At 37.0% G+C, this 13,407-nt stretch overlaps 1 protein-coding gene across 1 annotated transcript in view; it reads right to left on the bottom strand.

Annotated features, from left to right (window-relative positions):
- CHN2 (chimerin 2) overlaps nucleotides 1–13,407 on the bottom strand; it is a 290,116-nt gene that overhangs the window by 13,790 nt on the left and 262,919 nt on the right. Inside the window, exon 8 of the mRNA XM_059171458.1 lies at nucleotides 3,705–3,789. Within this exon, the coding sequence (XP_059027441.1) occupies nucleotides 3,705–3,789 (85 nt within the window). The remainder of the gene's footprint in view (nucleotides 1–3,704; nucleotides 3,790–13,407) is intronic.

Genomic DNA, 13,407 nt, shown 5'->3' with positions numbered 1-13,407 from the left:
GATCTGAGGGACCCGTGACCATTGGTATCTTCTTCCCTTTTCCTGAAGAGCTGCCCATGGTTTCCAGTACCTTCCCCTTGTTGGGCAGTTTGGGTGGACAATTTCTCTTTCTACTTGCATTACTTTGACACCCGTGAGTGGAAATAATGTCTTACTAGATACTGGAGTACCTGAGAGTTTATAATTTAGAACAATGCCATGTAATGTGATGATTACAGTAATTATTTATAAAGCTCATATCAAGATCCAAAGCTAAAAAGGTATTTTTAAGTTCAATGAACACATTAAAAGCCTTGTTAGTGGTTGGTATTCACTGACATTGAATTTCTCTAACAATAACAAGACAGTCTAGATTCTGGAAAATAAAAATATAATGCTGAAGTTGTTCAAAGAATGTGCTAATAAAAACAAGTTTATATGTTTATATATTATATATATATATGTGTTTATATATATATATATATGGTACACATATAATATCATAATTACCTATTTAGAAAAAAGCACTTAAACACACCAATGATTTGAGAAAATCTAAACTTTTATAAAATCATCAAAAATTATTTTTAAAAATCATTACGTCATTTTTTAAAATTAATTTTTTAAAAATTTCTTTTCAGTGTACCAGAATTCATCGTCTATGTACCACACACAGTGCTCCACGCAATCCGTGCCCTCCATAATACCCACCACCAGGCTCACTCAACCTCCCACCCCCCTGTCCCTTCAAAACCCTCAGATTGTTTTTCCAGAGTCCACAGTCTCTCATGGTTCATCTCCCCCTCCAATTTCCCTCAACTCCCTTCTCCTCTCCATCTCCCCATGTCCTCCGTGTTATTCCTTATGCTCCACAAATAAGTGAAACCATATGATAATTGAATCATTACATCATTTTCATGTAATTTTTAGACTGAGTTCTGTCTACCCTCCTTCCAAAGGAAAAAAACCAATTCCAAATCATATTAGCTTTATCAACATGAGAAATTCAACAAAGCTCAAGTAAACTTCAATAGTATTTTCATAGATCAATTTGTAGTTGTGAATTTGGGCCAACTGAACCAAATAGAACGGATTTGTTTTCTTCCTTGGATCCTCCTTTGTAAGATAAGGATGATAACAGGATCTACTCCTGGGATTATCATAAGGATCAGCTAAATTCATCTCTCTAAACTCTGAAGTGTGGTGAAAGCTACATGCGAGTAAAATAAAAGAAACAGCAAATATGTGAGAAAATACAAGGGCACCCGGCCAGCTATTCTGTTATTTCATTAGTAAGCTTTACTACGTTCTTATAAACTTCCTTTAAAACTATTTTTTAAAGTTGTGATCAAATATACATAACACAAAATTTACCATTTTTACTGTTTCTAAGTGTACACAGTGGCATTAAGTAGCAGAGGCATTAAGTACCTTCATGTTGTGTGCAACTGTGACCACCATTCATCTCCAGAACCTTACCCTCCCCAAACTGAAAATCTACCTATTAAACAATAACTCCCAAGACCCTCACAACCACATTCTACTTTCTATTTCTATGCATTTGACTACTGTAGATACCTCATGTAAGTGGAATCATTAGCATATGTCCTTTTGTGACTGGCTTATTTCACTTAGCATGATGTCCGTAAGGTTCATTAACATTACAGGATATGACAGGATTTCCTTCCTCTTTAAGGCTGGGTGATATCCCATTGTATTGATATACTACATTTTGTTTATCCGTCGATGGACACTCTGATGGCTTCTACCTTTTGGTATTGTGAATAATGCTGTTATAAACACAGGTGTACAAATATCTGTTTGAGTGCTTGCTTTCAGTTCTTTGGGTATAGATCCAGAAGTGGAATTAGGTGATAATTGCATTTTAAATTTCCTTATAAACTTCAATTTAAGATTAAGATCTGAAGCAACAGTGGATTTCTGTAGAGTTAAATACTGGCATTTCATTAAAGTTAGGATGTTTTGTAATATATAAAAATATTCAGTATTTGCAAACTACTACAATTCCATATGCTAAAAATAAGGTCTAGTTCAAATCAAAAATAGTTAAAATATATAAAATACCGAGAGTTGAGAGGGAGTGATGGTTATTCTTAACCTTTAATGACCAAGTTTCAATTTTCCTGCTGCTCGGAGGAAATAGGAGGCCAAAATTGGCCACTGGAGAATATTAACATTATGACCTCAGAATATATTTTATTAAAAAACAAACAAAACAACAACAGAAAAAAACAAGAGCCTTTTTACCCGGGGAAGTTGCTATTCACAGCTAATCCAAACTCCAGACTTTTGTTCTCATATATCGACTTTAGACTGATTTACTACTCAAATAGGATAATACTAGCAATTAAGATATTTCTGGTAGGTATAATCTGGACAGCCCGAATTAATGACCACTGGATGATTCAGATAGTCTACCGCTTAACACAGTGGTTGAGCCTTGAGGTGCGTTGTAACTCCCAGGTGAGTAAGTCTTTTGTGTTAATTAGGGTATCTGGAACATTCCTGGAGAGGCTGCCTCTGAGCCTGTTTGCTGCTTGTCTCCTGGATCTGTAATGTAATGGGGGCACGTGGCCTTAAATCACATAGACAAGCACTACTTGACCCATCCTGGTACCACCTCTGGTGATTGCTGTATCCACACTGTAGAAGCTAAGGTAGCCCCTTCTGAGCAGAGAAAGAATTTAAGGTCCCACAGTCCTGTGAACTCAAATGGGCAGTATGGCCAAGGAACTTATCTTAATGTAGTATCATTAGCTTATTTTAAATGCTTCCTAAAAATTATTTAAAAAAAAAAAAAATCATACCCTAGTAGCAAGGAAGAAATCAGTCATGGTGTTGGTGGAAACCCAATCGGTATACTATGGGCGGCTATTCTTGCTGCTGGCAGGACTGCCTGCCAGAAAAAGTGTGGCGAGGTGAATTCCGCCCAGTTAAACATGAGTTTGGCAATTCTTTGCTCTTTTATTAGCTGTATTTTAATAAGATGGGCTATGTGCTGTTAGCACTGGGTGTGGGCATCTAGTTCTAGGTGGAAAAATACCTAAGGTTTCAAAGTGCTTTGAAAATATGCGATATCCAATCAAGGTCTCTAGTTGCATACCTAATCTGATAGCAGAAAAATTCTGAGCATGGGTTCTGGAGCTGAATCAATTTTCTACCACGTACTATGTGGCCAAGAGCGATTAATGACAGCCTCTAAGCCTCAGTTTCTTCATCTGTTCAGTGGGAAGAGTAATTGCATCTCTTTAAGGTTTGTTGGTGAGACTAAATGGCATGATGGATAGAAAGCACTTAGCTCAATGCCTGGTGTGTGGGAAAGGTTCACCAGTATTTCTGTTTTCATGCCTTGCCTTTTGTAGTAAAGTGGGGATAAAAAAGAAATGTGGTTTTTCTATCTTTGCCATTCCATTGAAATTGATTTCTTTCTTTTTTTTTTTTTTTTTTTAAGGACCACTGCCTCTTTTGGGTGGTGGGTAGGTGTGTAAGGAAATATACTTGGATTTTTTTTTCTCTTCTTGCATAAACATGATATTCCCTTTCATTCCAGCAGACACCTAGAACAGTCTCTCCATTAAGCAGAGAGAGGACTTGAACCTTTGAGCTAATCTGGATCTGTTTCCCAACTCTGGAGAAATGATCTCCAGCTCAACATTATGTCACTTTATATAAATGGAAAAGGATGAAGAAAAGTCTGTGTCTACCTGAGCACCGAACCCCTTGGGCGATGAGCCCCCACATGAAGTTGGCACAGTATTCACACCAGTGCGGGCCTCGGAATGTGTGGACCTGTGATCCAAAAAGAAGAAAAATGTCAGAAAATTCAGTTATATGAAGGCAGGTGGCCTTGGACATGAAACACGTAGATGATATCAAGAAATGAAGACTTTAGTGGGAGTGAGCATCCCTCACTGGGCCTTTTTCTTCCAGGGGATGGAGTTACAAACAGACCAGAGAAAACGGAGATATGCTTTGATGTCTGAAAATCCTCTACCAATTCACTGTGCCCCAGGCCAGAGTCACAAAGGAATGTGGAACAGCAGTAAGATTATAGGGCCATGCCGTCAGCTAAGGAATGAGACTCTCACCACCCAAAACAAGGCACAGTGCAGACGAACCCAAGATAGCCTGGGCCAGTCACCATAACCTGCATTTAGTTCTGCAAGTTCTGGAAGGCAGGACTCAATTATTGCATCCTTTTGACCAAAGTTGCTCCATGTGTAGAATATCCAGACAGGTATAAATAAGACATGATAATGGGAAAATTAGAAGGTTCCAAAGCTTTGAGCCACTTCCAAAAAAACCCAAACAAAAAACAAACAAAAAACAAATAAACCTAAAACCAAAAAAATTGGCATTAAAAAAAAAAAAAATGAGGGAGTTGGCTGAAATGAAAGCTACTGATAGGGTGTACAGAATTGCCTTCCCCAGAGACAGGGTCCAGATTCAGCACTACGGGTGTGGCCTATGAGTGCGTAACTTGAAAGTCCTCTCTGATTGGAATGCGTAACTTGAAAGTCCTCTCTGATTGGCCCAGTTGTGAATCTCATTGGTTGGTGCCCCAGCCAGTTAAATATTCTGAATATCATGAAGTAAGGATGGTTTTATCGTTAATTATTCAGGTATAGGTCCTCTTGTGATTGGACCATGTATTAAGTCATGATTTAAAACAAAAACAAAACAAAACAAAGTACATGTTCTCTAGCACCACTGAGCTTCAAGACACAGAACTAGGGGATTCCTTGAAAGCAAATGTGGCCAGTGTAAGCCAAAAACCACCACAGGCAGTCTACTCGGAGACATACAAACCCATGTGAAAATGTTTTGAATTTTTACAAAATTAAAATATTATGAGACATTACTAAGAACTTTCAAAGTTTAAAGCCTCCATTAACTAGTAAAAGAAATACAGAAAATAATATCTTTTTTAAAAGACTGGGAGGCCAGTCTGCTTTTATTTTTTAATTTTAATTTTTAAAATTTAAATTCAATTAATTAACATACAGTGTGTATTTTTAGTTTCAGAGGTAATGTTCAATGACTCAGTATGCTAAATTTGGTTAACACAAAAAAATATGAGAATGGCAACTATGGGTACAATTTGGGAAGATGCTCATCAGAGCTCTACTTAAAAAAGCATTACTTCGAGGTCTTTCTTTATGTACACATGCCACTAATTGTATATATGTAAAGGGGCAAACCAAACAGATCTGGTTTCCTCCTCCTGGAACTTACAGATTTGCAAAGGCAAACAGAGTGAGCAAGTTAAAAAATTAAACTTGAAATTAAATTTAAATTAAAATTAAATCACGACCATGGTTTCTGTGCAACAAAACTAAGTTTTGGTATTTTAGTTTTTCACATGCAAAGTGTCCAGTATACTATTTCTGCTTTGAAAAACAATGGGGGAAAAAACAACCTCTCAGAATTATTTTTACTAATAAAGGGTAATTACGCTGTAAGGAAATGGCACTAAGATATAACAAAGCCTCCTCATCGGAATGCAGAGAATCTATCCCAGGGAGCACATGTACTCACACAGAGCCAAGATGCCATGGTTCATTTAGAGGCCCCCTCAGATTAAACATGGTCTCTAAAGAATCCCTCAGGAAGGGGTTCTATTGGCAGATGAAGATTTTCTAAATTTAGTAATCAAAGGTTTCTTAGTATTATTTTACTAGAAAGGCTCTAAAGGGACGGTGCTGGTTAATTATGGCAACAAAGTTGATGGCTAATATATTATTGAAATTGCAAGATCAATAAAATAAAATCATACGAGGGCTATAAAAGAAAAAATGTTTGTTACTAGAGAGACTTAAGAGTCTCTCGATGTTATCTATAGTGGTCAGAAAAGCTTCTCTTGGAAAGTGACCTCTTGAAGGAGAGGAAGGGCCAGTCTGGTAGGGGCAAGGTTGGAGAGCATTCCAGGCAGAAGGAGTCTACAGAGGTCCTGCAGGAGCCAAAGAATTTGGTGTGACTGAGGAATGAGGCCAGTGAGGGCCAGAACACCAGAATGAGGGGAGGGACCTGGCTGAGGTTGAAGGTAGGAAAGGGCCTTGAAGGTTTTATTAATGAGCATAGATTTTCTTTTAAGAAGCTCTTAAGGATTTTAAGTAGGAAGACGGTTAAAAAAAAAAAAAAAGATATTCTGACCTCTGGCCACCATGTTGAAAACAGATGGGAGAGTATTCATAGTGAAAGAGATTCAGAATCTAGTTGGTAGTTTCTAGTTGAGAAAGGATAGAGGCCAAGATCAGGGTGCTGGAGTTGGAAATGGGAAATAGAAAGATTTAAGGCATATTTTAAAGACAGAATTCATAAGACTTTATAATAGAATAAATATGGATCTTTGAGGGAGACAGGAATGAAGAATGACTTCTAGATTCTAGCTTTAAAACCAAGTGGATGGTGATGACATTTGCTGAGATAAGGAAGATACTTTTGGGAGAAGAAATTCAAGAATTGAGCTCTGGCCAGTTTAAACTTAAATGTGTTGATCTCAAGCAGGAATTCACACATAATTCAATAGCTCAGAGGAGGAGAGAGGGCTGGATGTATACATGTGGCTACCCCTGACAAATAAATGGTACTTTAAAATGTGTAAATGGATAAAAACTATTAGGCACAGAGGGTAGGAAATGAAGAAAATAGAGCTCAACCCAAGTCCTCTGTGCTCCAACAATTAGAAGAAAGAGAGTCAAGTGCTTCAGAAGCGAAAAGGTGAAGAGTATTTTAGGGGAGAAGTAGTCAACCATGTTCAATTCTGGGAAGAGGTCCCGTTAAATGAGGACTGAACACTGATTCAGACACATGAAGTTATTAGTACCCCTGGCAAGAGTAGTCTCTTTGGATCGGTGAGGACGAAAGTCATACTTAAGTGACATGAAGAATAATTGGGGGGCAGGGAAGTGTAGAAATGTGGATGCAAATTTGTTAAGAAGTTTGGTTATGACGTCCAACAGAGCAACAAAATAGCTCCAGGGAGATACAGAGATATGGGAGAATTTTATTTTTTAAATAAAAGATGGGAGACATTAGGGCATGTTCACTTGTGGATGGAATTGATGTAATATGTACAAGAGACTGGAAATGAAGAAGCGAAGGAATGAGGAGTGATGATCTTGAAAAGCTGATATGCTGGGCTTTGGGTCATATATGGAATATTCAAAAAGAGGAACAGTTGAGATCTTTCTAGAATTAGTAAAATCACATTTTCAGATTCAGAAAAGCTAAGTGAGTTTCAATTCTGGTAAACTGAAAAATTATCTAAACTATATAGATTATATAGAAACAGCAGAATACCAAAAGTCAAGCAAAATCCTTAAAAACAAACAAACAAAAACCCCAAACCAAAAAGAACCACAATAGGTTATTTTTACAAAAGCATGGCAATTTTGATGAAAACAGTTCTCTTCAAAAGGAAGCTTGTAGATTATGGAAAAATTACATCAAAGTGCTCAGAGATTACTGCCAACCTAACTTCTATACCCAGCTAATTATCATTCAAGAGTGAGGATGAAGCAAAGATATTTTCCAGACAAATGGCAAGAGTGTTTACTCACAGATCCTTGCTCAGAGAAATACAATGGGATATATATGTCTGTAGGAAGCATTCTGAACCTAGTGGGAAAGAACAGGATTCAAGAAGCCATGGTGGGCTAGAAATTAGCAACAGAGGTTGATCTAATCAAGCTCTGTCTGCATAAAACACTGACAAGATGACTAATTTCAGGGGGCTTAAAAACAAACTGAAAAAAATGGCATGGAAGATTGGAGGGGCTTAAAAATGTTAAAGCAGGGCGCCTGGGTGGCTCAGTTGGTTGAGCAACTGCCTTCGGCTCAGGTCACGGTCCTGGAGTCCCCGGATCGAGTCCCACACTGGGCTCCCAGCTCTATGGGGAGTCTGCTTCTCCCTCTGACCTTCTCACCTCTCATGTTCTCTCTCACTGTCTCTCTCTCAAATAAATAAATAAAATCTTTAAAAAAAAAGTTAAAGCATTCTACGGTTCTCATCATTTGGGGTATGTAAGTAGAGTTGCTAATTAAGGAAGATTTTGAGTTAATGACATATGTATTAGAATTTTGTGTATATGCATAAAGGGTGGGATGGAACCTATAAAATGTGTAAAGGAAAAAGAAATAAAGATTTGATGAAGCCAATAAAAAGCAAGAAATAAGGAACAAAGCCATAAAAAAAGCACAGTAAATACGGGGCGGTGGGGGGGGGATCCTTATTCAATTCTAATCACAACACATATCAATGGTCCTAACATCAAATAAAAGACAGAAATTTTCAGATATTCAAAAACCCTTGCAAGAAATACACTCAAAACATAATGTAATAGAAATGTTGAAAGTGAAGGGCTAGAAACAACATACATAGCAAATGCTAGCCAACAGAAACCCCAAATAAATATCTTGATATAAAAAATATATTTTCTAGGGGCGCCTGGGTGGCTCAGTGGGTTAAAGTCTCTGCCTTCGGCTCAGGTCATGATCCCAGGGTCCTGGGATTGACTCCGCATCGGGCTCTCTGCTCAGCGGGGAGCCTGCTTCCCCATCTCTCTCTGCCTGCCTCTCTGCCTAGTTGTGACCTCTGTCTGTCAAATAAATAAATAAATAAATAAATAAATAAATAAATAAATAAATTTTTCTTTATTAGTGAAAAAGATGGTCATTACAGGGACGCCTGGGTGGCTCAGTTGGTTAAGCAGCTGCCTTCGGCTCAGGTCATGATCCCAGCGTCCTGGGATCGAGTCCCGCATCGGGCTCCTTGCTCAGCAGGGAGCCTGCTTCTCCCTCTGCCTACCATTCTGTCCGCCTCTACTCGCTCTCTCTCCCTCTCTCTCTCTGACAAATAAATAAATAAAATCTTTAAAAAAAAAAAAAAGATGGTCATTACATAATAATTAAATATTTAATTTTACCCTAAAGATATAATAATCCTGAGGTACTGGCATGGCTTAGTCATTAAGCATCTGCTCTCTGCTCAGGTCACGATCCCCAGGGTCCTGGGATCAAGCCCTGCATGGGGCTCCCTGATCACCAGGAAGCCTGCTTCACCCTCTCCCATTCCCCCTGCTTGTGTTCCCTCTCTTACTGTGTCTCTTTCTGTCAAATAAATAAAGTCTTTAAAAAAAGATAATAGGGCGCCTGGGTGGCTCAGTAGGTTAAGCCGCTGCCTTCGGCTCAGGTCATGATCTCAGGGTCCTGGGATCGAGTCCCGCATCGGGCTCTGCTTAGCAGGGAGCCTGCTTCCTTCTCTCTCTCTGCCTGCCTCTCAGTGTACTTGTAATTTCTCTTTGTGAAATAAATAAATAAAATCTTTAAAAAAAAAAAAAAGATAATAATCCTGAGCTGTTATGTACATGACAAAAATATAAAATATGGACTTCTCAAAAAATATAAAGCAAAAATGGAAAGAATTACAAGGACAGATTTACAAATCCATAATCATAACAATTTTAATATCTATTCACAGAAATTAATAGATCAAATAGATAAAAGTTAATATACTGGCTATAAAAAGGACCTCATACACAACAAGTCATAGCATAGGCACTCTTTAAAAACAACGCATGAAATGTTTACGCAACCTGACCACAAACCAAGTCTCAACATATAGTCTGATACACTAGAGACCATATTCTGACTATTCAATTTAATTTAATTTTGTTTATTTATTTAATTTTATTTAATTCAATAAAATCAAAGACCTATAGTAAACACCCAAACCCCAGCATATTTGGAGATTTAAAATAATTCTCCAAATTCAGCAAAGAAAAAAATCTTAATAAAAATATTTGGAATCAAAAGACAAATAAAACATTCCTTATGGGGTACAGAAACTTTAAATGCATATATTAAAAATTAAGGTTGAACATTAAAAAATATACTATTTAGGAAGCTAGAAAAATAACAAAGTGAGACAAAAAATAATAAGATTATTACAGAATATAATGACATAGAAAGAAAAGATAAGAAAAAAAACCCTAAAAGGTAATTTTAAAATATTTCTAAAATAGGCAAAACTTGGGCAAGATTGATCAAGAAAAACATAAGTGATAAAGAGAACCTAATGCAAATTCAGTTAAGATAGGAAATACAAATCTAGAAAATACTATCTTTCTACTAACAAAGTTGTAAGTTGTATGACATGGATAATTTTCTTAAAGATTAGCAGTTATAAAAACGACCCCAAATAATATAGAAACTACATTCAATTATATTCATTAAGTAATTGCATCTGTAGTAAAAATTTTATCCTCAAACAGTTAAAGGTCACAAATGATTTTCTTAAGTTTTAGCAAATCTTTTTTTTTAAAAGATTTTATTTATTTGACAGACAGAGATCACAAGTAGGCAGAAAAGCAGGCAGAGAGAGGGGGGAAGCAGGCTCCCTGCTAAGCAGAGAGCCTGATGTGGGGCTTAATCCTAGGACCCTGAGATTGTGACCTGAGCTGAAGGCAGAGCGCCCCAAGTTTTATCAAATCTTTAACAAACAAATCATCTCTAAATGATAGACTATTCTAGATTGGAGGAGAAAAAAAGAAGGTCCAGAATTCACTTTATGAATATAATTTTGACTCAGAAACTATACAAGGATATGAAAGTAGGATTATAGGTCAATTTCATTATGACCATAAATGTAAAAATCCTAAAAAAAAATCCTACTGAATGTATCAATATTATTTTAAAATGTCATGACCAAGTGGGTTTATTTCAGGACTTTAAGGTAGATAACACATCACTAATATTCACAATAACAATTGAGAGAGAAAACACATAATCATTTCAGAAATTAGAACACCAACAATCAATAAAATTCAACATCCATTCATAATAGCACTGAGCAAACCAGGAATAGAGGGAACTCTCCTAAAAATAGATGATTAAAGTTATCTCTGATACGCACATAATAGTCCTCACATTTAAAAGTGAAAGAGTAAGAATAATTTCAAGTCAGCAAAAAGATGGTCTATGAATGCTTCTCTTGAGCATTATATCCTGCAGAGTTTAGCCAGTATAATAAAACAAGACAAAGAGATATATAATTGAAAGAAGAAACAGGCCATCAAGTTTGCTTGATATAAGAGCAATACGAAGAAATCAGCAGCATTACTATAAATAAGCAATAACACATTTTACTGAACAATAAAATTAAAGACTTCATTTACAACAAAATCTAAAATAATTAGAAAATAACAAAGACATTAAGGACATAAATAAAAAGATATTCTACATTTGTGTGTAGCAATGCTCAATATTATAATTATGTCAATTATCTTTCAAATAAATCTACAAATCTAATACAATTTCAATCAAAATCTCCATGGTGTTTTTCACAAAACCTGGCAAGATGGCCCTAAAATCCATATGGAAGAATAAAGCCAAAAGACTTGCCATAATAATTTTGAATAAGGAGAAGAATGTAGGAAAACACATCTGAGCATATATCAAGACTTCTATAGTTACAAAAAATTAAAACATTACAGGATGGGCAAACAGACCAGTAGCACACAGTAGAAAGGTCAGAACTAAATCACACCTAGGTGGAGAGCTGGTTTAGCTCAGAAGTGGCATTAGAGATAAGTAGGAAAAGGATATCAGAGAGATGATTTATTTCCTATTTCTTCCTCCTGTCCACCCACTCATTATTCACTCATTTATTCCATACTTACATGCTGATTGCCTACTTTGAACCTGGCACTGTACTAGTCCTTAGATATACAAAGTTAAATACATCTAAGGAGCACGGGCCTCCCTGGAACTCATCTACAAGAATCAACAGACAACATAAATAATTATCCTATGGAAGTATAATAGAGATTTTAATCCATTCTTTCTGGGAAGTCTGTGGAAAATGATAGCTGAACAGAGTTTTGAAGGATGGATAGAAGTTCACCAGACTGGGAAAGATGGAGTATGGTGGGGGAGTAGTGTTGACCGGGGTGATAGATAACTTAGGGAGGACATTCCAAAAAGAGGAAACAGACTAGCCAAAGGCCAATGAGGGTGGGTTTGGATTTTTTTTCTTTTTTAAAGATTTTATTTATTTATTTAAGAGAGAGACAGTGAGCGAGAATATGAGCGAGGAGAAAGTCAGAGGGAGAAGCAGACTCCCCATGGAGCTGGGAGCCTGATATGGGACTCGATCCTGGGACTCCAGGATCATGGCCTGAGCCGAAGGCAGTCGTCCAACCAACTGAGCCACCCAGGCACCCTGGGTTTGGATTTTGAAAGACATTCTTTCCTTGCAGGTCATGCAAAAAAGGAGTGATGAATTTTTTTTTTTTTTTTCCTGGATCATCTCCAGTGGATAAGAAATCAGATGGGAAGTATCTCTATACTTTTGGGTAAAAATGAAAATACAATATTTAGAAGTTTGGTGACTAGCTATAATGTTTACATAGACAAAACAGAAACTAGCCTACTGAATGTTTCAGGAAAAATACAAGATATGCTAGCCATAGATTTTCTAAAATTTCACTTTTGGCAGATATCTAAAAAAATAATTATGCACATCAAAATTGCATTTCATGGTTATTAGTCCTGCCCATATTTCCTAACATCCTTTCTCATTGATAGATCCCCACTGCCTTCCATCTCATTTCTCCATTCAAACAAATGCAGACAGACATTTTTTTGAATAGCAAATAACTTCTGTGTCCCCACAAATACACATTCCCACAGAAATAAAACAAAATGGGGACTGAGGGGAACATAAAGTTAGTTAAACATTATTTTAGGCCCACTGCCTAATTTCCTCTTTGGGATGGGCCATTGTTTATCTTCATGGCTGATATATTGTTCAAGTTTCTTTCGGGTCCACAAGGACAATCTCTAAACAGTAGGCTCTATGTAATGTTGAGGTCACTCTCTGAACGTATTTTATTTGGGGTTGAGTTATGATGGCTACTCTCCCAGTGAAATAACCCCTATCTTGAAAAATCACTGATCAGCTTTTTCCATTCTGTGAAGTTTATTGATTTTCAAGAATATCTTTTCAGAAAAAAAAAAAAAAAAGAACACTTTGCAAACTTAAGGGCAAGTAACTAAAATACCCTAGACAGGAAGAAAATACCCCAGACAGGAAGAATGTCTGTCCAAGACCATTATACTGGGCCTGGTCTGCCTGGAATTCCAAAACCACACCAAACAGAAAAAGATGATATTACAGGAGATAAGGTATGTTTGACAAATAGCCCAGGAATGGCCACTTAGTGAAAACAAGAGCCAGGGTTGTCCAGAAAAATCTCAGGCGTTTCGGGAGTCTCCCCTGACTTGACTCTGAATGAGCAGGATGTTGTTGGTCTCACATCTGCTGAGTCTGGAAGGCGGTATTCCCTGGTGGCTTCATAACAAGTATGTTTTGATGGGTCTGTGTAGACACCATCCAAGCGTGTA

Source organism: Mustela lutreola, chromosome 4, assembly GCF_030435805.1.
Source record: "Mustela lutreola isolate mMusLut2 chromosome 4, mMusLut2.pri, whole genome shotgun sequence".
Taxonomy (NCBI): Eukaryota; Metazoa; Chordata; class Mammalia; order Carnivora; family Mustelidae; genus Mustela; species Mustela lutreola.
This window is presented reverse-complemented; position numbering and strand designations above follow the sequence as displayed.